This window comes from Poecilia latipinna, unplaced genomic scaffold, assembly GCF_001443285.1.
Source record: "Poecilia latipinna isolate Pla-1442-1.1 unplaced genomic scaffold, P_latipinna-1.0 Scaffold2333, whole genome shotgun sequence".
NCBI lineage: Eukaryota > Metazoa > Chordata > Actinopteri > Cyprinodontiformes > Poeciliidae > Poecilia > Poecilia latipinna.
In genome coordinates this window covers 57,023-79,427 of record NW_015114949.1, presented here as the reverse complement: position 1 = coordinate 79,427, position 22,405 = coordinate 57,023, and the positions used below count along the sequence as shown (strand labels likewise).

Below are 22,405 nucleotides of genomic sequence, written 5' to 3'. Positions count from 1 at the left end.
AGCACATCAAGATCTAAAGACAGAAAAAAGGAAAAGTTGCATCAATCAATTACGAATTTTAAGCATAAACTATCAAATGAATGAAAACGTCACATATCTCCCTCGTGAGGCTGTTAGCTGAACAATTTCTTCATCAACAGTTACCTTTGTCATTAGGTGTGTTTCTATAGAACAAACACACATACACACCCAGACACGTTTATATTACTTCATGGGGACCACTGAAATACTCGCACCTAATGGGAACCACAATTTCTGAAAGGTTTTACAATTTTATTTTAATTGTTAAATTTATTTTAAAATATAATAAAAATCATGAGTTGAAATTTTGGAAACACATACACACATTTACTGACATTAACATCTGAATGTATCAAATTTCATCAAATTTTTCTTCTCAGCAATTCTCTGGGGTGTTTTTTAGCTTTTGAGGTGCTTTATTACTCATTTACTGTCTGTTTTTGCATTTTATGTTATGAAACAAACATAAACTGGAGAAAAAGAGAAGCCTTTAGGGCGACAGGCATTTGAACATAATGTGCAAGTCATCTCTACAAAATTTAAAAACCATCCAGAGATGACCTGATTTAAGGCAAACTGGCTCATTACCCTTCAGTTGGTCATTGAATGTTGCTGTGTCTGGTTTTGTGCAAACATTTTTTATTTTTTTGGTAATCACCTGCTTGAGTTAAAACACTATTTAATGTGCCTGATCTATTAATAAATTATTCACACATCTGGCAGATTTAGATTAAAATTTATTTCAATTAAATAGAAGGCTCTTTTGATAAATTCTGCTACAAAAAAGACAGTTCTGTTAAGTTATATTTTTATAGGATAACAAGAAGTAGCTAGCTTCCTCACTAAGGACGTGCTGTTTTTTCTGTTTAGTTATAATTTAGTTTTACTGAAGAGTTGCCCTAACTATTTATCCATTAATTAGAAACCTTTAATATATGTGAGAAAATTTGTCACATCAGAATAGAGTAGCTATCCATTCATGTTTAATCTTCCTGCAAGGAGGCAATTAAATATAGGCAATTAAATAACAGACTGACAATTAAAACAAATATATTTGGAGCAACAAACAACTTATCGTTATATCAAATTGCTGTGCAATGTTTGATGACGTAATATAAATTAGTAGTTTGCTAAAGCTTTGTACAAATTTGGACAAAAAAAAATCATATACGTGTGCAGAGAATTGACGGAGATGAGAAAAAATAAAACATAATGTGGAACAAAGACATTTGCAGAGTGTAACATGTAACCTTGGATGTGGATCACATACAGCAGCTGCACCTCCTCGCCCCCTCCAACAGCGGCAGGCTTGATGCCAATGAAATGAGGCAGGTAGGTAAGAGACATCCGTTCCATCTGACCCCATGCAGCTCAGCAGCAACCCCTTCCATTAACTTTCACCATGAAAACTGAGGTTAGGGCTGGAAAATCAGCGCCAGCTGTGATCTTGCCAGACTGTTCGCTGGGCTATTTTCACACAACCAAGTCTGTATCTATATTTTCTCCAGCTGATTGGCCGGCACTTCATATTGGCCTTCAAATGAGCTGTTCGTACTCAGAGAAAACTGCAGAAGTTGTTTAAGCTAAATGCCAAGATTTATTCGGCATTCATATAAGAACACCTTGGAGGTGAGGTCATTATGCAAATTGTCTACATATATTTTGGTTATTTTTTCGAAGAATTTGAGGGGAAATCTTATTGAAGCAAAAACCTTCAGCAATGTGGTTTGCCATCCCCCTCCCTCCCCCGACAAGCATCACAAAGATAGCAGTATAACATGGTATTGTAATCACGGTTGCGGTGATATTCAGCTGTCAGAGACGGGCTGCCGAGAATCTGAGTACTCCTGAATCCTCCTCCTCTTACAAATCAGATGTGTTGCTGCATCATGGCCCTCTGTATTCCTCTGTGGGTTCCGAAACCAGGGGGGAGGATTCAATTTGGTGCAGCGTGATCTAATCTGAGTCCTGCCAAGTGATAAGCTGTGCTCCTCCATGGTTTCCGGAAGTAAGGGTAATAAAGCATGGCAATAAGCAAGCTTACCCAATTCATGCCTTTGAGTGGCTGGAAGGGACCGCTGGGGGACAAGAATCCTCTGAGATACAGAGTAATCTACAGCTGACCTTGCCATGTACGGCTCACATAATAGTCTGTTTCAGAGCTCACCTCCTGGGTTCACTTATGCATAAACATTATCATACTGTAGCCATACATGAGTGCAGAGGTTGGCACGGGCACAAAGTGTCTTCGGTTCTGGCTGCTGCTTAGAGTTTGCAGCCAGAAAAAAGCTCTCAGGTTATATAGCATGAAAAAACCTTACATCCTTGGTATTATTAAAGTAAGCGGCTTAAAACAGTAATATGAGCAAGTTGTACTTTTATCAGCAACAATATCTTTAGATTTTGTAAGCAGCAAGCCTGACTGAGACGAGGTGAGTGCTTGGCAGAGCATGTGAACCTCTCTGAATGTAGATATTAATCAGGATACAGTGTTAGACAGCTGCCACCCTGGGAGCCCACAGCTCTGGTGTCAAATCCCCCTCAGCGAGCTCAAAAGGAGAAGAATGCACAGCATGGGGAGGATGCGTCCCAAAGCGTCACATTGTTTGCAACGGATGTTTTGGCAGATGCCCTTGTCAAAAAAAAAAAAAAAAAAAAAAATATATAAAAATAAAAAAAATGATAATGCATGCTGCTTGTGTGAACTTGTACTCTTCCAGGTATAATATTTGCCTAAGGTAACAAATGCACGTTGGAATACTTATTGTCATGCTCTCTAAATAAATCAAAAATGAAAAATCAGAAATAGAGGGGAAAAAAAAGAGTACAGTTAATATTGCAAATGGAAAGCCAGAAGAATAGGAAGACATTCAGACTAGAAAGGAGATATCATTTGCTGTGGGGCAGGCATTAATTTAGTGGAGGTTTTACAACCACATACTGATCAATAACACATTTAAATGGAGCAGGGAGCCTTGAGTTTGGACTTAATTGTTCTCAGTGCTTCTCATCACTTCTGAATGCATTTGAAAATCCCTGTTTTCATAGACAGATGCTAGGGTTAGACCTAATTGCCCTCCATGTGTGGCAAGAGAAAGAGATTAAAAGTTTTGCAAGCAATGCGGGGAACAGATTTACAATCACAAATTGTCAGAGTGAGGCTGTATTTTTGAAACCCTTTGGGGAAGCAATAAGTGCCTTTTTTATATTTTGAATTCAGCTGGGCTCTTTAAACACAAATCTTTAGACCGACTAAGTGTGTTCGTGTTATAAGAACAAAACTGACATGCACCTCAATCATCATATCCGAGGGGAGTTGCGTGCAGCCGCAGTGAACAACAGCATATGAGAAACAACAGGATAAACCTGCACTGCCCGCTGTAGAATTTAATTAACAACAGTGGGGACACTGTGCACATCTGTAAAAATCATACAGTCCTCTCTGGGCTTATCCATTTTCTATGTAATATTTTGAAGTCACATAGGTTTCATAATTACAATTGTTTTTCCCCCCGTCTCCATGAGAACTCCCCTCTATGCATATTAGCAAATGCCCTGAGCTGCTGTAAACAAATACTGTAGGTGAACAATTAAAACACAGTAACAACATCTGCTTGTAGGGACAGCAACCAGACAGAAGATTGTGTAGTTTTTGTTGCTCATGCAACACTTTTGTTTAGCAATGCCGCTGGGTGAACTGAAGACTGACAAACATGAAAGCTGACGAACATAAAAGATAGCCCCAGTCCTTATGTTTAAATTAATACATTTCTGAACACAAGGCAAACGACAAGCAGCCCTTCAATATCTTGCCATAAAGGAAGCCTTTGTTTGCAGTATTACATGAACACTATGGATTTGACAAGATATTGCGACACAAGGTCCAGATTAAAAACACCACAATACTTCTCAGTCTTGACAAACAGTGGATCTCTGACAGCGTGTTGTTCAAACTTAACACTCTGTATCTTTATTTGAGAAGTTTTTGCGCTGCCACATTATGTTGACAGAGTCGAATGATGAATAATTTTCGCCGGGCGGCTAGACAACACCACATTACAAACACAATAAAGAGATTCCCATCACTTTTGAATTGTTTCTGTGACGGCGATTTGAAAGCCACCTGGGAAACGGAAACGGTGTCGAAGAGGCGCACAAGATATGAATGATTTATAATGGCCAAAATTAAACCACTGACTATGGATGCTGAAAAAAAAAAACATTTTCTGCACGAATCATAAAGGTTCTATTTGTCTGGAATCTGAACTGCATTTGCTTGTCTCAAAGTGTAAAATATTCAGAGTGGTGAAATGAGATGATTTTTTAATGAAAAATGAATGAAAAGAGTCAATTCTTTGAAACGGATTTAGATTAACAAAAATGTTGGAGTATTTATTGACTGACCTTCAGTAAATAAATATCTCACCATCTTTGTTTAGCATGAATTCAGATTAGCTGGTCTTCGAGATAATCTGAGTTTCTAGTCCAGTGACGTAGTGATATGAACGTGAAGTGATGTAAACCTCCAAAGTAACACAAGGGTTATGATGAGCATCCTTTGAAGTTGTGTCCACTGGGGGAAGCTAAAGTTGTCAGGTCAACTTGCTTCAGAAATGTTTAAATATTGAGCAATTTAGCTACTTAGATTACTATTTAACTCTAGTTTGCAGTCTATCCGTTTACCTTTCTGTTTTCTTATCTAGGTTTTCATTAAACTCAAAAAGAGGTTTGCTCATAAAGGAAAGTTCAGTCAATTGAGACAATGCCAAATATAGTTGCTGTAGCTGACATTTCGAGATTTCTTTCAAGTCAAGCTTATTTAGTTTAAAAACACCATAAATACTATAGAAAAAATAAAATAAGTGATTCCTAAGTCACATTTCTGTACTTTGTTGTTTGAGATCCAGTTAAAATAGGAACAGAAAAGTCAGCAGTGAACAGAAAAAAAGATAACTGTAGGTCCCTCTCACAAACCTGAAATCTTACTCACAACTCCAATCTGCACAGCTTGACTGTATCTGTTGGTGTCTAATGACCTGTACCTCTGGTGATGTATGACACACAAAGACACACCGACACACCCAAAGAGAAGTAGAATAAAAAAGAGATGACTAACCTAACCCACCTGAGCTCGGCTCACACGGATCAATGTCTTCATCATCACTTGGACACTCCGCTGAAGCCACCATCAAGTCATCAGTTGTCTGAAAAGAGAGAGAGAGAGGTACATAGGCACAGAGGTGAGGGCATGGATTTCTTTAGTCGTATGAACAAGGTGAGATGATTCCCACTCGAAAAGACCAAAAGTGGCATTTCTAGAGGCTTAGGTTAAGGAGAGTGCGGGCAGATGGCATGTGAATCCAGACAGCTACACTATTTGGCTGCTGGATTTATCTGTCAACACGACCACACGCTGCCTTGGCACAGTAGCAGCTGCTGCGCCGTTTTCCAGGCTACAGCTTCTTTGCAGAAATGGGATCAGATTATTGAGGAACAGTGAAGGCTCAGGTTCACAACATAATAGTCAACCCACATGCTCAATTTGTGTTTCAGTGGCCTGTGTGGCTTTGCAGATATTTACAATGTCGAGGGATTGGAAGGAGCCGTCAAATGTGCCTTTGGCATTTAGAGGACTATTGGGCATTGAATGTAAAAATAATAAAAAAATCCCTAAAAAGACAGAAAACAAAAGACAGAGAAATAGAAATTTAAATCAATATTACCTTCTATCTTTTACAAAATAAGCATACAAAAAAGAGAAATCTATGTTCTCCTAATGCACATGCTCTTTTATTAAATCCATTTCAGACCAAAGATGATAGAATGTGCCGTCTTAGAGAATGGGAAAGGGCAAACAACGGACCAGAAAAAAGCACACTGTAAAACATTATACTGCAATGTTTTTTATAGTCTTGCCTCAGGCCATTTGATCAGCTCTGCGTTAAAGGTCATTTCATTTAAGCATGGCAGCCTCCTCAAGGCCAGGTTAGATTTTTGGATATGAAGTGCTGCTAAGTAGAATGAGCTGCAGCAATAAAGCTGTGCCCATTGTTTGTAATTTTGTGGTGAATAAAAAGAAAAAAAAAGAAAAAAGAAACTGGTAAAGAGGGCATCAGGCCCCGAAATAAAGATGGACGCTGGCTTTTATTGCATTTGTGCCGTTATGTCACTAATGTTTAAATGTGCATCAAAACATCTGCTAGTTGGATTAGCATTGACTCATCTTAAGATAATGAAAGGTGATGTCATTTTGCCGAACATCCATTTGGCTACTCTTAATCTGATTTTGCTGTGACGGTAACATCATTCTGACTTTCTGAACACGGGCCAACATCATCTTTACATAATAGTCCTGGAAATGATAGATCAAGCCCATTAAGGGTGCTGCGGCGGAGGGCTGTTTCAGTTGCATCTGCAAAGCGTGAGGCCTGGGGAAGCCGTCCAAATGTAAATTTAATTTGCTGTGCATGAGGCTGATATACAGCATCGGCCATCCAGATGGCGAAACCACCGGATCCCGGAGTGCCACATCCATCACTTCTGCCTCGTGATTTGTTTTTCCTGGCAGGAGATCTCGACACACTGCACTCTCTGGCAGAGGTACGGGAATCAAGGAATCAATACTGCCTCCCTAGTTGTCCCACCTTACCACTCTCATTCTCCCTCTCACAGACCTTAAACTCCATCCTTCAGATTTATTGTAGAGGTGTAGAAGAGGAAACAGTGTGATGTGGGTGTGTTATATATAGGATAACTCCCCAAAGGACTAAGAGGAGCTGTTTATACTTATGTTTTAATTCCCTCCTACAGGTCAGAAAGAGGCCTAATACTCCACTTTATAGCTATAAATCTAAAACATGGATATTTCTCTTTTATAAGAAAAAAATAATGCANGAAANAAAAAAGCAGTACAGTAAATAGGATGAAAATATAAACATATTAAGAGTATCAAGACATAAAAAAAATGAAAGAAGCAAATAAAAATAAATGCATTTGGAAAACTAAACAAAGATAATGTCACTTGGAGCATTTTTTTTTTTTTATAATCAGTCATTAATTTGATTGTGGTGGAATTTATTTATCCACAGCAGTTTCAATGCACTGCCATCACATTTTATAACCAGGTTGACAGCCATACTTTGGACCGTTACAACAACCGGAGTTTTTTTCCCTCCTTTCTTTTCCAGCCATCATGTTGTACACTGGCCGCTGTGTTTGGGGATCATTATCTAACTCACAAACCAATGCTTGACAGTTGGTACGAAATGTTTGTGCTGATATATCATGTTCGGATTTCATCAGACATGGTGACATGATTGTTCTACATGTCCCGTTTCGCATTTTAATGCATTATTGCAAAAGTCAGGCTGCTATATTCTTATTCAAGTGAAGTAATGTTCTCCCAGTAACCTTTCCAAAGACTTTTGTTCCGTCTCTCTCTAATTGTCCATTCTTGAACTTTGCCATTTAACATGGTTACGACTGTTTTAGATGGAGCTTCATGCATTATTTTCTTTTTGCAACGTTTCTGTCTTTTCTTGACTGCCTTTTTATTATGTTGTTTTTCTTTGGTGAGATTTGTTTCTCATTGTAAAACTGTGGCCTTCAATTTTTTGGAAAATCGCCTTCCCAGATTGAATGCTAGTAACACTGAATTTTATAAGGTTCTTTTTGATGTATTTTCTTACTAGCATTGTCAACACCTTCACTATCTGGATCAACAAACTTCTAAGACTTTTTCTTTTATGGAGATGGTCTCAATAATGAGGTGCTGTAATTAGGAGCACCTAAATGAACATTTTCTTCAACCTAAAAGAGAGGAGCAAAGGTGAAGTCAGTTTTTTTTCTATGCCTTTATTGACAAAACATGGAAACTTTTTTTCCTGATGATAGACCCTTAAATAATGTTATGTTCCCAGTTAAAAACTTGGGAAGACTTGTTATATTTAATCTAAGTTAAATTGAATCCGTGTGTTGTAGATGCGTGTCTCTGAACAAACATAATAAATTCATGTTACTAGCCCCTTTATCAACCTGGAAAACTGTGTAGGTCAACATTTTATGTGGCCATGACCTGGTTGAAATCCAATAACATTACCAATTCATGGCGTCCTCCAATGCCTGGATTCTTTTTTACCCGTGACAATTCAACGTGGTCCATGTGTGAGGCTTACCATGCAATTTAGCCACCGTAATGAAAACTGACAGGTAGGTTGGGTTGAGACACACACAAAAACATTTTAGATTGTTTTTCAAAGAAAATAAACAACTATAGATATTCTCATGATCATTCTGATGTACCATCAATTTTGATAAAAACAACAAAAAACAATGCAGCTACTTAAAGGCCAATTATCATCATATTTATGGCCGAGAAATATTTCAAATTTTGAAAGTGTAAAACATAAGTAAGTTACTTTCAGTGTTTCAATTGTTTGACTGTATATAAGTAATAGTAAAACATAAAAAAAATAAATAAAAATAGACTAGATGCACACCCTCAAACCTAGATGTGCATATTTGAATGATGATTTAGTATGTCTTGTTTAACAAAGCATGGAAGTGTGCATATAGAAAGCACTCAAAAATATTTTATTATTGATAAATGGCCTGTACTTGCATCCTTCCAAAGGACGCCAAAATGATTGACACTACGTTCACCCATCCATGTGCTGATTCCCAAAGGAAAACTAAATGCTGATTTCTTTCATAACTGTTTTACTAATTTTGTGTCCCATGTCAGTACGTCTTTGTCTGAATCAAGTGAGGGAGTGTGTTTGCAAATGCAAGGTTATTGTTTTAACTGTAGGTGGACTGTAAAATCAATGCATGGCTTGTTAATTTAAGGTAGGATGTTTTGGTGACCCAGTTGTTTGGTGATAAATGGGAGTGCAGTTGCATATTGGTGCGCCTTAGAGTAACACTGCAGTTCAAAACCGGACAAAAAATTACAATTTATGCTTGAATGCTGAAAGAATTTGAGTGTTTTGAAGCAGTTTATTTTATTTATTTTATTTTTTTGCACAAAGGGTCAGTCTTCAGCACAGTTTTTAAATTATTTGGTAGGGTGCCGGTCTTTTAGGTGTTCAAGCTACTTCTCCCATGCAGCATTCTTGACTTTCTCTCAGTTAGTAGATAAAGCACTATATGTCCCTACTTGAAGAACACAAGTTGGCGCTACGGACTTCCTATTACTACATTGACAGAGCAGTGTGTTATGCACTGAAACAAAAGCTTGTTATTCTAAGTGCAACATCATCACTCTTCAGCAAATCTTAGTTGCAATCCAAGCTGCTTTGTGCTCACGTTTTATTAATATTTCTGCTTGTAGCATAAGTAAATCAGTACAACTCTGGTGAGTTACAACCCTGGCTATAATTGAAAAGGAAAAGTTGGACAATCTTTATTATCTGCCCATAAAGGTTATCTGTCACAATTCTTCTTCAGTGTTTACCATTTTCAGAAATACTGGGTAAAGGAGTCCAGTTGATTGATTTCATAGAATCATTCCCACAAGAAATATGCCACAACAGATACGTTTATGAACAAGATATACCCGTGGTTCATTTTATGAAGGCACTTCGAAAATGCTAAAAGCAAAGACTCAAGGTTTGCAAAGCATCATTAATCTAGCTGTAAAGTGCTGAAGCCATGGTGAACCTACAGCACAGCTCATTTATCTAGCTCTGCAGAGCAGCAGAGACCTCACTCCTCTGAGGGAACCTGGGGAGACAGTCAGAGAAGTGGAAGAAAAAAGTAATGCCTTCCTGCTTCCTTCACAGAAAGCCAACCATAATGTTGAGTGTATACTGTAATTTCAGATTATTTAGCTTACTAAAGTCAATTTGATTAAATGTTGCAGAAAGGTAAAGGTATCGACTGGCCTTGGCTCATGCAGTGATTGAACCATCAAAGAAGATGCCGACCAGGAATTTCCTACCTGACTCAGCCAAAGGTTCCCCGGTGCTTTCTGTAGTACCGTCATGCTGGTTTTCGATTTGTGAGAATTGATAATGGTCCTCCATAATGAAGTGTCCAGGCTTAGCTGTGCTCTGCATGTGCTCGCTAAGGCTTAGTCAGCAGTCACCGGTTTATCTACAACTTTATAAACACTGATCTGCTCCCTAGTAACACTCAACGGCCTTGCAGTGTCCAGCACAACTCCTTAATAGCTCCTACATGCAGCGGGTGACTTTAATATAATGCACTACAGTTGTACACGGCTGCCCTGGATGCATGTTTTCCTCTCCTAATGCTGGCCTGCGGAGGGATAGAGAAAGGAAGGCTGCTCTTCAGGGAGAAAGCTGTGTGCTGCTGCCCCGGTGCTCGAGAGCAAGAGACACCTTCTCTGTGATAACCTGTCGGTGTGTCTCCATGGAGAGTCGTGGGTTTTTGCATTGTTTTCTCTCCGGTCTAATTTGATGAATGCTCCCTGGCACACAACATGTCTCTTTGGAGACGAGCTGAAAGTCAGGAGGACACTGAAGGCATCTGAAAGGTTTATCTGAAGCATGCCTCTGCTGTCCCGGTAATGTATTCCACTGAGGATGCTTGCTGTTTTCTTTTGCCTTTCGGGTTTTTTTCCCCCCTAAGAGGCCATCTTTTTTTTTTTTTTTTTTTGTTCCAAAGCAAGCCAATGTTTTTAAGGCTCTTTTTCTGGTGCACACTACTGGTCAGTGACAATATTGTAGTGTGTTTCACAAAAAAAACAGAAAAAAAAAAAAACAGCAATCTTTAGCTTATTTAATGTAGATTTTATCTATATTTTGTCCAAAAAAAGTAACTTATGTACCTGCAGTTTAGATGATCGAAAGGGGTATTTGCAGTGGCATTTCCTTCTAAAAGAACAAACAAATAAAAAATGACCAATAACAATTTTGACAATTTCTTTAGAAATTGGTACTAATTCTATTGTCAACAATAATTAAGACTGTTATTTGAATTCAGTTTGAATTGGTTTAATTTTTTAAAGTGCATATTGTGATCAGTGTAATTGTCTCTCCAGTTGACTTTAATGCTTACAATTATTAAGCATTTGAAGAAAAAAAAAAAGTTAAATCTCCACTATGAATGTTTGCTATTTAGACTAACAAAAATTAAAAAAGTCAGGTAAACAAAATGAAAGGAAGTATTTTGCTTACATAATGTCCTTGGGGAAAAGACAAAAAAACCTTGTATGTTTACATATATACTTTTCATGAGCTTTTTTTAAAAGTATAGATTTGCACAGCTGTGAAGGTCTCAGCCTTGACTTGTCTGTAAAGCTGAGGAATCAACATTCTCTCCGTGTTGCTGCTGCCCAGACTGTGTGCCATTATTTGTCATGTTGGCACCTATTTACACTGAGAGCAGCCTGCGAGGGTCCGTATCTGACCAGAGCGGCAGTGGACTAATTGGGAGGAGTTATCTGTCCTAAGTTTCAGCCTTGCAGTAACACATTATTAAAGAGCGCTGTAGAGGTAGGAGGAGGTGGTAGATGAGGGTTCGTGGGTCGACATGGAAAGAAGCCAGACGCTATGTTTAGATCTCAACATATCTAAAGGCTCTGCATTCAAACCGTCATTCAAGAAAATGAAACGGTGTCTAGTTTATGATGCATACACATGTTCTTTATTTACCCATGGCAGATTTCACACACCAGCAGCAGCTCTTATCAGAACACCTGATGACAACCAAGTATCTAACTTAGCACCCTGGAACTAGGTCGATGTTGATAAATAATTTAGTCCCAGATGCTCAATAGATTCCAACAGAATAATAAAGGCATGTGGGCCTCTCAGGCTGCAAATTCAGCTCAGTGTATTGCCTGGCCTTCGCCCACACACTTCCTACTGCTGGCCTGACAGGCTGTCAGCATAATACTCTTGCACAGAAACAGACAAGGGTGAAAGACAATCAAATGTCATTGTCTATATCACAGAGAGTTGTGCAACAAACACCGTATAATGGGGTACTTATGTTCAAAACATCCATATTCTCCTGGCGCTCTGTTTAAGTTGGAGAGAGAGAAAGAGAGAGGAAAAAAGAAGACTCTGATGGAGGGTTTCATGGTGACACAACAGATTGTCAAAATTATTCACAATCGAGTGCTGAAGTGTAGGAAATAACCATCTGGGGAGAAACAGAGGCTGTTCTTTGAAGGAGATGAAGAAGAAAATATTCCATTTTAACGTCGACCTACAAATTTTATAGATGAATCACAATTTAAAGCACAAACATAAAGAGAAGATGGGGAGTTTGCAATTAAATGGATTTATTGCTATTCCAATGCTGATATGAAAGCGCTGATCAAAATCTATATTTTTTGGCCTTCCCGCCATGAACATCCGTTGTTTATATTAAGAGCAGATCATAAACTCTTTCTGATCGACCCGCCACTATTACTTTAACACCAAGACAAAAATTAACTGTAATACAAATAAGCAGGTGTGCATTCTAAGAACTCGTTTTATATTTCCTCTCAGTTCAATTACTGAATTGAATCTGATATCTGCAAATGACCTCCAGACCCAGTTTAGTGTCCCAAACTGTCACAAGAAATCACACCTCCCCATAGAAATCCTTAATATTCACAGACCAAGAACTCCTGTCTGAACAAAACCTATTAAGGAAACAAAAATATGTTTTTCTGTTTTTAAGAAACTTTTTATTATAATAATTGCAGATAATGCGTTACAGATTAATTATCCCGAGTTCCACATGAGCCAAACACAGGCAATATTTTAATTGTAGTTTGATCTCAAAGCCCAAATGAATTACCTTTAAAATTTTTTGACATTTCTCAGAAGCAATTTGTGTTCAGTAATTAGCATGTGATTTTGTCCGCTTTGTTATGCCGTAAGAACTGTCCATGGTTACCAGCTGTTCACACCTTCACAGTTATCAGACGCAGGTTCTCTAGGGAGAAAAGGTTTTGCTTTATATAAAAACACACCAGCTGTTGCTAGAAGTCAACCTTGGACTCATGAGTATGACTTTAAAAAAAAAAAAATAACAGTGGTCTGAGGTTCTCCATCTCCTCCCCTGGTGGCCACATGTTTCTGTCGCACCATACATCTTCCTTAAGGCTTAAGTCGCTGCACCCCAGACAGTCTAACAAGATGCTGGGAGGCAGCTTCGCACACCTCGTAAAGTCACAGCATGCCAGTGTAGAAGTAAACCGCTGTTAGGAAACCCACAAAAAGTCCTGTTGGTATCGAAACGAGCAGTAAGCAAGGATGACGAAATATGATTCCTGTCTTATTGGAGAATCTCTTTTAAGACAGTTATGCACATGGGCATAAAGAACACTTGAGATATTTGTTACAGTTTAAACGCAGCTGACAATGTCCTGACAGTGTGCTAAAATATTTTAATATAAAGTAAGGGAGTTTTACCTTTGAAAACAAAAAAAGTGGGAAAAAAGCATGAAGAATCAACTCATTCCTTAGACTTCTGGGTACTTTGCTTCATTTGCCAATTATAAAACTGAATACATTAACTTACTGTGTGTCACTACAGTCATTTGCACTGAATCAGTGTGTCATTAAAATAAGTGTCAGAATTTCATCCAACCAAATGCAGAGGGTAGCTGTTTCATAAATTTGTTTATTGTAATGTTTATTTATTTTGTGTTTATATATTATAGTGTAATGAATTTCAACCTTACTTCCTTTCTTCTTTCCTTTCTTTCTTCCTGTTGACATGAACATAAGTAGTTTGTAGAAAAAAAGTCTTATATATTCTACCCCTTTTCTAAATCATCAATTCACTATACCATAAACAACTAACAGTTTCTGTAAAACTATATTTTTTAAATCTATTGCTGCTGACAGAGCCCTGAACAACATTAGGAAAATGTGGCGTGCTGTAGCAATCTGCAGCATGCCACAGATTGCTACACTGACATACATTACTGACATTGCTTGTGAAAAGTCACAATTTGAAATGTTGTCTGCAAAACACTGAATGGTATAAATGAATCCCGGAGTTTCCATCTTGTATGAGGCATTTAGATCCCTTAGGTCATAAGAGGTAGGTTCACTCCAAGCTAAACAAAAGGAGGAAACATTCATGTGTGCCAAAACGTTTAGCTTCTTTAAATTAAGTTGGAATATTTATTGTCAAAGATTACATTATCAGATTATGTCTTTCAAGTATTAGCTACGTATTTGGTTTAGATTTCATGCTGATATTTCCTTAATTTCACATCACATTTAAATTTCAAGAATATTCTTGTCGTTTCCTCTCTTTAATGGAGCATTGTCTGTCTTTGTTCATTTATTTTGAGTTACTTTGTGTATAATTTGTACTATGCAGACACTAGCATTGCCTGGCCTTGCTTCACAGACTCAGAAAACGAAAAAAAAAATAAAAGTTTAGATTTAAGGCTGCATTAAAAAAAGAAACACAAGATGTAAAGGTGCATCGGAACAAAGGAGGGAGTGGACACGAACTACACGCATAACCAATTCAAAATATATGACTACCTACTTTTAATATATTTCCTCTCTGGGACTGGAGAACAGTGCTTTTGTGAGGACTGCAGCTTTTTATGTGGCAGCTTCAAGGAACTGCTTTGTAGCTGTTACTTAAGTCTCCCTCAGGACTCACTTCGGCTTCTTTTTCAGGAACAGTCATCTGCATGGTCTTAATGAAAAATTCTAGACACGATATGTCTCGGCGCACAAAAGTAGCCGGCGCGTATAGTTGTCTGCCTGTGTAGGAGGAAACACCAAATCCGTTTCTCAGTCGCTGTCTGCGTCACTCTGTCACCACGTCCATCACTGACTCACAGCAAACTTATGTGTGACTGGAGCCTGATTTAGACAACTCAAGGCATCCTGTGCGCCATATGACAAACAGCTGATATTTTGATTCTCAATTAGGCCTTGTGGCTATTATTTATTGCCATGGATGTAGATATCATTTTCATACAATATGGACATGTGCTTGCAGTCACCTCACAGTAAGAGTGCATGCTGAGCAGCTGCCATCGAGTGTACAGCTTCTAGCAGCTTACACAAGAGAAGGCTGGTTGCCTTCTGTTAGCTTGACGCTTTAAACGATAAAATCTGACTATGATGTTCATAAAACACTATCTGCTTCCATCTCCCTCCTACGCTTCCCCCTGAGTTCTCTTGTTTCTTCTCTTTCTTCCTTGTGCAGCTCCACAGAAAGTGTATTGCATGGTCGACTCTGTCTCTCCTCCTTATCCTTGCTTTCACACATCTCGGATAAATGAAATCTGCCGCCATTGGAGCATTTTCCCCCCTTTGGATTCCCTGATATTTTTGTTATCTGAAATCGAATCTGGAGCTCTGTGAGTGTCTGTGGCTCTCTTTGCTTGTAATCTGGCCTGAGAGCACAGAACTACCCAGGAGGAATATAATTCGCAAAGGATAATTGAGGGAATGAAGGAGGCATAACAATTACCAGAAAACGCCTTGTAATCACGGTAATTTTTTATCAAAATTCTTCTACACAAACACTTGTGATTTCCAGTCAAAAATTACAGCTCAGTTACTCATTTTCTTGTTTGTCAAAAATCTAAAAATAGATGACAATTACGAGCATGATGCCCTGACTTTTGAAGAAAAAGAGAAGCAGAAGAAGAGATATCCAGCTTGGCCACAAATCACTGTCTTCCAGACTTTACCTGCGCCTTGACGTGCAGTCCCAGTCCCTCATGCGGTGACAGGAACAAATTTGTCATCCTAATATAGATGCTATCATTGCTGAGATGAATGTACTCAGGCCTAATTCCCATGCGTAGCGTTTGCTAAAACATGACATGAGGGAAGAGGAAGAACAGCTTTGCCCTACAACCGCAGAGCCGGTTGCCTGCAGCCTGCAAGAGGGTCTCTGTAATCAGATTCCTGTCCTTCAGGTCAAGATTTGTCACTCACCAAGGGCTGGGAGTGAATGTGATAAACTAATGACTGATGAACTGACTCAAGACAAAGGCAGACAAAGAAAATCCAAAAAGAAAAACCACACAAATGAAAGCACAATCCAGGTATAATGTATTCACTTTGAACAAAAGAAGATTTTTGTACTACAAACAATCCCTCTGGTACATTTGTAATGCATGGAGTCATGACTTCAAGTCAAAATGTATTTATATTTCTGGCTCAATGTGACATGACACAGATTGGGATAACCTTCAATAATGCATGGTAGATAATCTAGGGCATTTTATGGACGAGAAGCTGCACTGCCAGTTGCCGAGGATGCAGGGAACTGACTAAGGAAACAGTGAATGCCATGTACTTGGAGATGGAGTTCTGGGCAGCATAACCATTTCCTGGACTCAGCACAGAGCTGACCTCCATGAATCCATTTTGCTGGTAGTTCCTTCTATGCACTGATAAAGCAATAGGTCTGCTGCAGATCCCGTATCCTGATGCTGTAGCAGAACTGACCTAAAACCTGTGGCGGTTTTAGGTTAAATGTGGTGGTGGGTAATACCTCCACCCATCAGGTGAAATGCAGTAGGTTACCATGGAAACCCTGGCTGCAGGCATGTGGAAGGACATATCTGACCAAGGATTTGCAGATTTCTTAGTTAGTAGGTCACCCCCTGTTGTTTGGGCATCAAGACATGTGATAGCTACTACTCCTTTAATAGACACCCAGCATCTAAAGAAGTCATTACTTGAGTGAAATCCTGTACACAAGAGAAAGCCAATTTTGTTTCATTTTACATTTTGAATATATATATGCAGTTTATTGTTTTTCTAGTTTCTATTCACAATTTGACACAGATAATTATATAAACAGAAACAGGTGTATGTCTGTTTAGGTGAGAGTTAGACATAAAAGATAAACTCTCAAATTCAACTCAGATTTTTAAAAAGTACCTTTTTCTTTTCTTAAACTGGGCCCACCCCCAAAAAAGAAAAAAAAAAAAAAAAAAAAAAAAAAAAACGCCTAATTCATGGCAACCTGTATGCCAAACTAACATCATTTAACCTGATAACTTAAACTAGCATTCTACCATAAATTTAGCTTTTTATGATTATATCTGCTATTGAGAGAGCTGCTCTATGGACACAGAATATCATCCTAATCAAAGACCCGCAGCTGTAACAGGGCCAACGCTATCCATTTGAATGGCCTAAGCACAAATGTTTTGTGGTGACACGCTTTTGCAGGTTATCCATTCTGCAGTTTCTACTTATTGTTTTGAGAAATGCACTCACTGCTGAGCAAATGTTATTAGTGATATGAGAAATGCACGAAAGCAAGTGCCAAAAGCTACAAAACAAAAAAAAATCCCCAAGGTCTGCAGAACTTCTTCCCATGAAGTTATATATTATTTTAGACTAACAGACTTTAACACTGCTGCTCAAAGTAACAGCAGGGGGACAACACAGGGTAGACTGGGGAGAGAGCCACAGAGGAAATCAATCTTTTCCTCAAGCAAAAATGTTAGTTTTAAATTACTTTTAAATCCTTAACATGCTTTACACATTTTTATTTCTTATATCACTACGAGTACTATACTCACAATTATTTTTCACAAGCCTGATTTTTTGGTGCCCTATGCGCAGTGCGTGATCTGTGTAGGTGGACATTGGTAATAAACTTATTGAGAGAGCTGGTACGAACAGTGTTTGTGTTATGTACTATTTGCAACTAAATAAATATATATGCTAATGGATATTTTCTAAAAATTAAAATTCAGTAATTACATTTTTTTTTCCTCAAAAGTACAGCAGGTTTGCATTCCCCCAACATGTCTATTTTGCCCATGCTGGACTACGTTTTGCTGATACCTTGGTAGAAGCATAGGGAACATGGAATGAATAAGTCAGTGTGTGGCTTATTAGCACCTAAAACTTATTCAAAAAATGGAGAGAACCCTGCACAACTCAATGAGCTCTTGGCGCAGAGTTTCTGTTCATGAATCTAATGTTTAAACTGGCAGATTGCTGAATCTTGCAGGTGTTGGATCTCAAGTTTAATAGCTGAACTGTGCTCTGTTTCCATGAATCTTAGCTGAAAATTCCTGAGAGATTACAAGGTGGTTCATAAAAATGTGTACTGTCCACATGACCAAAGAAACTGGAAAATGATAAAATACAGTTTTCTCACTGACTACTCTGCATAAAACTAAGTGTGCATGCCTTCAATGGTGCTAAGTTGCATTAAAAGCAATATGTTTCATGGACTATACGTGGCAAGCACAATGTTGAAGGGCAGCTTCCATAATGGCCCCCGGTGAGCCTAAGATGATGGATATGGGCTGTCGCTGCAAGTGAACGCCACAGACCTGGGTCCACTGCAGGGCAAAAGGGTTACCTCCTTTCTACCATCTGTCAGCTGTAGGTGGGCACAAAGCCATGACTCGGTCTGAAGCATCACCACCTCAGGACCATAAAAAGTGCTGCAAATAATTTCAGCGGCAACATGATAGTTCTGAACAGTCTAAGATGTAAATTGCAATACGTGCTGTCCTTGATAAACTTAATGAAACGAAATATCACCAACCCTTAAAAGCAGCGATGTGCATGTCAGTGAAGTATGTGTTTAATTACTTTTGCTTTTAATTCTTCTGTCTAAAGTATACAGTCTCCTAGAGGTACGATGGTCAATCCTGTACAACTGCATTGCAGGGGAAATTTTATCCTGAGGATGTTTTCTTTTTCTGAATAATTGAAAACCCCACATGCTTCCAGGGCACTTACTGCAGTATGATTCCAAGCATGAGGGTGATAAGTTGGACTTTAAAAAAAAAATAAAATAGTACTCATCTAATGTGACTGAAATTCTGCTGATTATTCGCTTTCTCATAAATGTAGAAGTTGGTTGCTGTTATTTTTTTAACTAAGGATCTTGCAACACAGATATCTGACTTTTAGTTAATGAGACTTCCTGGAAATTTCTCTGTAAAATTCATTTAACATTAAGCAATGATCCTATTCACTTCCTAATAGAAATATGAGACTGTAATCTGGCATTGTTCTCTGCAAAGTGTTGCAATATTTCAAAAAACTAGGATTTGAACTAATTAAAATTTTTCATGAACAAAATGCTCAAAGTGAAAACATGTTTTGAGACATTTTTATGAAACATTCAGTTAATAGGTAAAAAAAAAAAAAAAAAAAAAAAGCATTCACATACTTTAAAATTGAGCTCAAGCACATTCAATTAGTCCTGATCATTTCTTAAACGCTTTTGCAAATTAATTGGAATCCAGCTAGAGTAAATTCATTATACTGAACATGATTTGGGAAGGAACACACTTATTAAGTAATTTCCCCTGACAAATATCTAATTTCAAAGGACAAAACTGAGGTAGAACACAAAAAAATAAAAATAAATACATGGCAACTCTAAATCTCCACCTAGATGTTTGGAATTTAGAAACAGAACACATTTGGAACCAATATTCAAAGATAACAGAGCAGCAGCGTTAGGAGCTGTCCAGAAATGCCCTGCAGTGGCCCAGATGCCAATCTCCAATTTGGCATCTTTCACCTAGAAAAATGGCTGTCTAACAAAAGTGACGGTCCATGACTGAACTGTAAATAATCACAAATTCAAGTCTCCCAGAAGACTTTAGTTTGTGACTGTTGCTAAAGTTCCCTAACATAAATATTAAACCAAGTGTGTATGTGTTTGCAACACTGAACTGACAAACTTTTAATATAAAAAATGTATATCTTTCTATGCAGATTTCTTTTTGTCACTATAGAGTTTTTGTAATGAATGTACTGTGCATAGGACAAGGGTACACAAATCTCTTTTTGAATGAAATGTCATTCAAAGGCATGTCTTATTATTCTACATTATATTTTTTTCAATAAACAGGTTGTCAAATACCACACAAAGGTGACATCATGCATAATAAAATGCCACAATGAAATTATTGCTAAAGTTATGATCTCTGTTTTAGTTGTTCTGATTTTTTGATCCTGCATTAAAATTAACAGGTCATTTAGTTTACCTGACACACAGAGTCACAAAGTGCCTTTGTACTTAATGATTGAAGTTTTTACTTTCATGAGTTGAAAATAAAGGCGACTTAAAAGTAATTTCTACAAATATCTACTATGTCAATCAAGAGCAAACTTACTGTACTATTGTGAGCACTTTGTTGCTAAGTAACTTTCGACAGCGACATGACCTTAAAGAAGACAGTCACGATATGTGGAAATAAAATGTCTGACTGTGTAACTGGTTAGCCAGATGACAGACTAATCATTCCTCCCTGCACTCCTGAAACTTAACAGCCTGTTAGGTAACGGGTTGGCAATGCTGCAAGCTTGTTTTTTTGTGGTTGTTGTTGTTTTCCCCACTGAATATTACTTAAAATGTACTGCGGTTTTAAACTTTTACAAATGAAGTGAAGTGAAGAAAAGCTGAAAACTGTGAAAAAAACTGTGAAGAAAGATGTTTTCCTTGTCATTTTGAAAATATGTAGAGAAATAAAAAGGATATTTACACATCTGTTTACTAATAATGTACTGACACAAAGTGGAGAACAAAACATATGGCTATCAATTTTACTTTCTTCAACTAAAAACCTGAGGCGTTGCATGAATTTGTATTAACTTATGTTTTGCTTTGATACCTCTAAATAAAATCTAGAGCAACCACACTTCTTTAGAAGTGATTTGTTTACATTACAATGTTCACATCACAAAGAACCCACCGTTTGCACTGTAAAACACAGCGGTGGCAGGATCAGGCTGTGGAAATGTATTTCTTTAGCTTTTTAATGGAGAAGATGCTTAGAGTTTATCAAGGACTGCTGAAGCTAAATAAAGAACAATCCTGGAAGATAATCTGTTAGAGGCTAAAAAGACTTCAGACTGGGCTGGAGGTTTGGGTTCCAGCCAGACAACTACCCTAAACACTGCCAGACCACAATGGATTCAATCCAATTCCAGACATAAATCCACTTGAGACTCTGTGGCAGGACACAAAAACTGATATTTGTATATTCCCACCATTAATATGATTAAATTTAGACTATTTTTAAAAAAAGTAATGAGGCACTTTATTTGTTTTTACACACTTTAGACGCCCAAAAGGTCTTGGGACTCTAATTGCAGCTAAATGTGATTCTACAGCATACTAACTCAAGCAAACTCAATACAAATGTTTGGCACTCTTTTAAGATTTTAAAATAAATTGAATATCATGCATTAGTTTTCTACCATTCTACAACTATGATACATTGCTATATGCAGATAAAATCCCAATAAAATGCATAAACGCTTAAAGTTGTAACGTGACAAAATCGGGGTGCAAAGGGTAACGATTATGGAAGGACTTAAATTAAGAAATAACTATGTAAAATATGCATAACATAAATGTAAATTAAATCCTTCTGAAGCTCAACACTGAGTATAACTATGAGTACTATTACATTCGCAATGAAGAAGCCATTTTTAGCCGTCAGATCAAATTTCTGAGAGTAAATTTCTGGGTGTGATGCCGAAGCATAACCCGAGTTTGTCAAACAATTCTTGCAAGTATCAAAACTATCAAAAATAATGCCTAAAGATAGCATTGAATCCAATAAAGGTACATATTGCAAGGCTGATTATGAAGGCGAAAAAGGCTGCAGACTATATAGATATTGGACAGAAGTTTGCTGAAGATTTTTCACTCCAGGATTATTGTGACACTAACTCTATTATACTATGTTTGTAAGAGTCACAGAGAGTGAGCCTTAAAGGCATCCAAACAGTTCACTAAAGGCATAAAAGTACAGCATGTCAAATCTTCTATTATCCCCATAAATAACAGAGACAGATTTTGCTTTATCGTCTCAGGAACCAAACAAATACAGCCACTGTGAACCAGTTCAGCGTGAAGTCAGCCATGTGCTGCGGTTGCAAATGAAATGGCCTTCAAAATGTGTTTTGAATGTCACTTACTTGCAATGAATAGCCATTACATCCACCTCACTCAGGGTTAATTCTGAAATAGGAGGGCCAATCGGCCATTTGGTGGCAATGATGTGCCATAGTGGTCATTTGTTCTCCCTAGGAACAGGATACAGTTATGCGTTTCTTGATGTTTTTTTTTTCTTCTCAGAATCAAGCTGTAAAACTCAAATGGAGGAGCATTAAAAGGCTTCATGAGAAAAATTAAAGCCTGAAATTTCACATTGGAGTTTCTTGGAAGATGTCACTGATGCATAATGTTCTTAGACTGGACATTAGAATATTTGCACATAACATTTGTCCATATAGATTTCATATGTATCAGCAGAACTGCATTTAAGGGAATGTATTTATTTCTATTTGTAGATTCTGCTGTGGCTCTTGAAGCTCAAAATCTAATGGTAACTGGGTAGAAGAAACCGGTAATTTGTCTACATGTTCCTACTGAGGACAAACATGGCTATTACACTGTTTCCTACCTTACCAGGTTTGCATAGCTA

At 37.8% G+C, this 22,405-nt stretch overlaps 1 protein-coding gene across 1 annotated transcript in view; it reads right to left on the bottom strand.

Moving 5' to 3' along the window:
- LOC106937387 (neurexin-1a-beta-like) overlaps nt 1–22,405 on the bottom strand; it is a 59,720-nt gene that overhangs the window by 9,842 nt on the left and 27,473 nt on the right. The window contains exon 5 of the mRNA XM_015018848.1: nt 5,147–5,225. Within this exon, the coding sequence (XP_014874334.1) occupies nt 5,147–5,225 (79 nt within the window). The remainder of the gene's footprint in view (nt 1–5,146; nt 5,226–22,405) is intronic.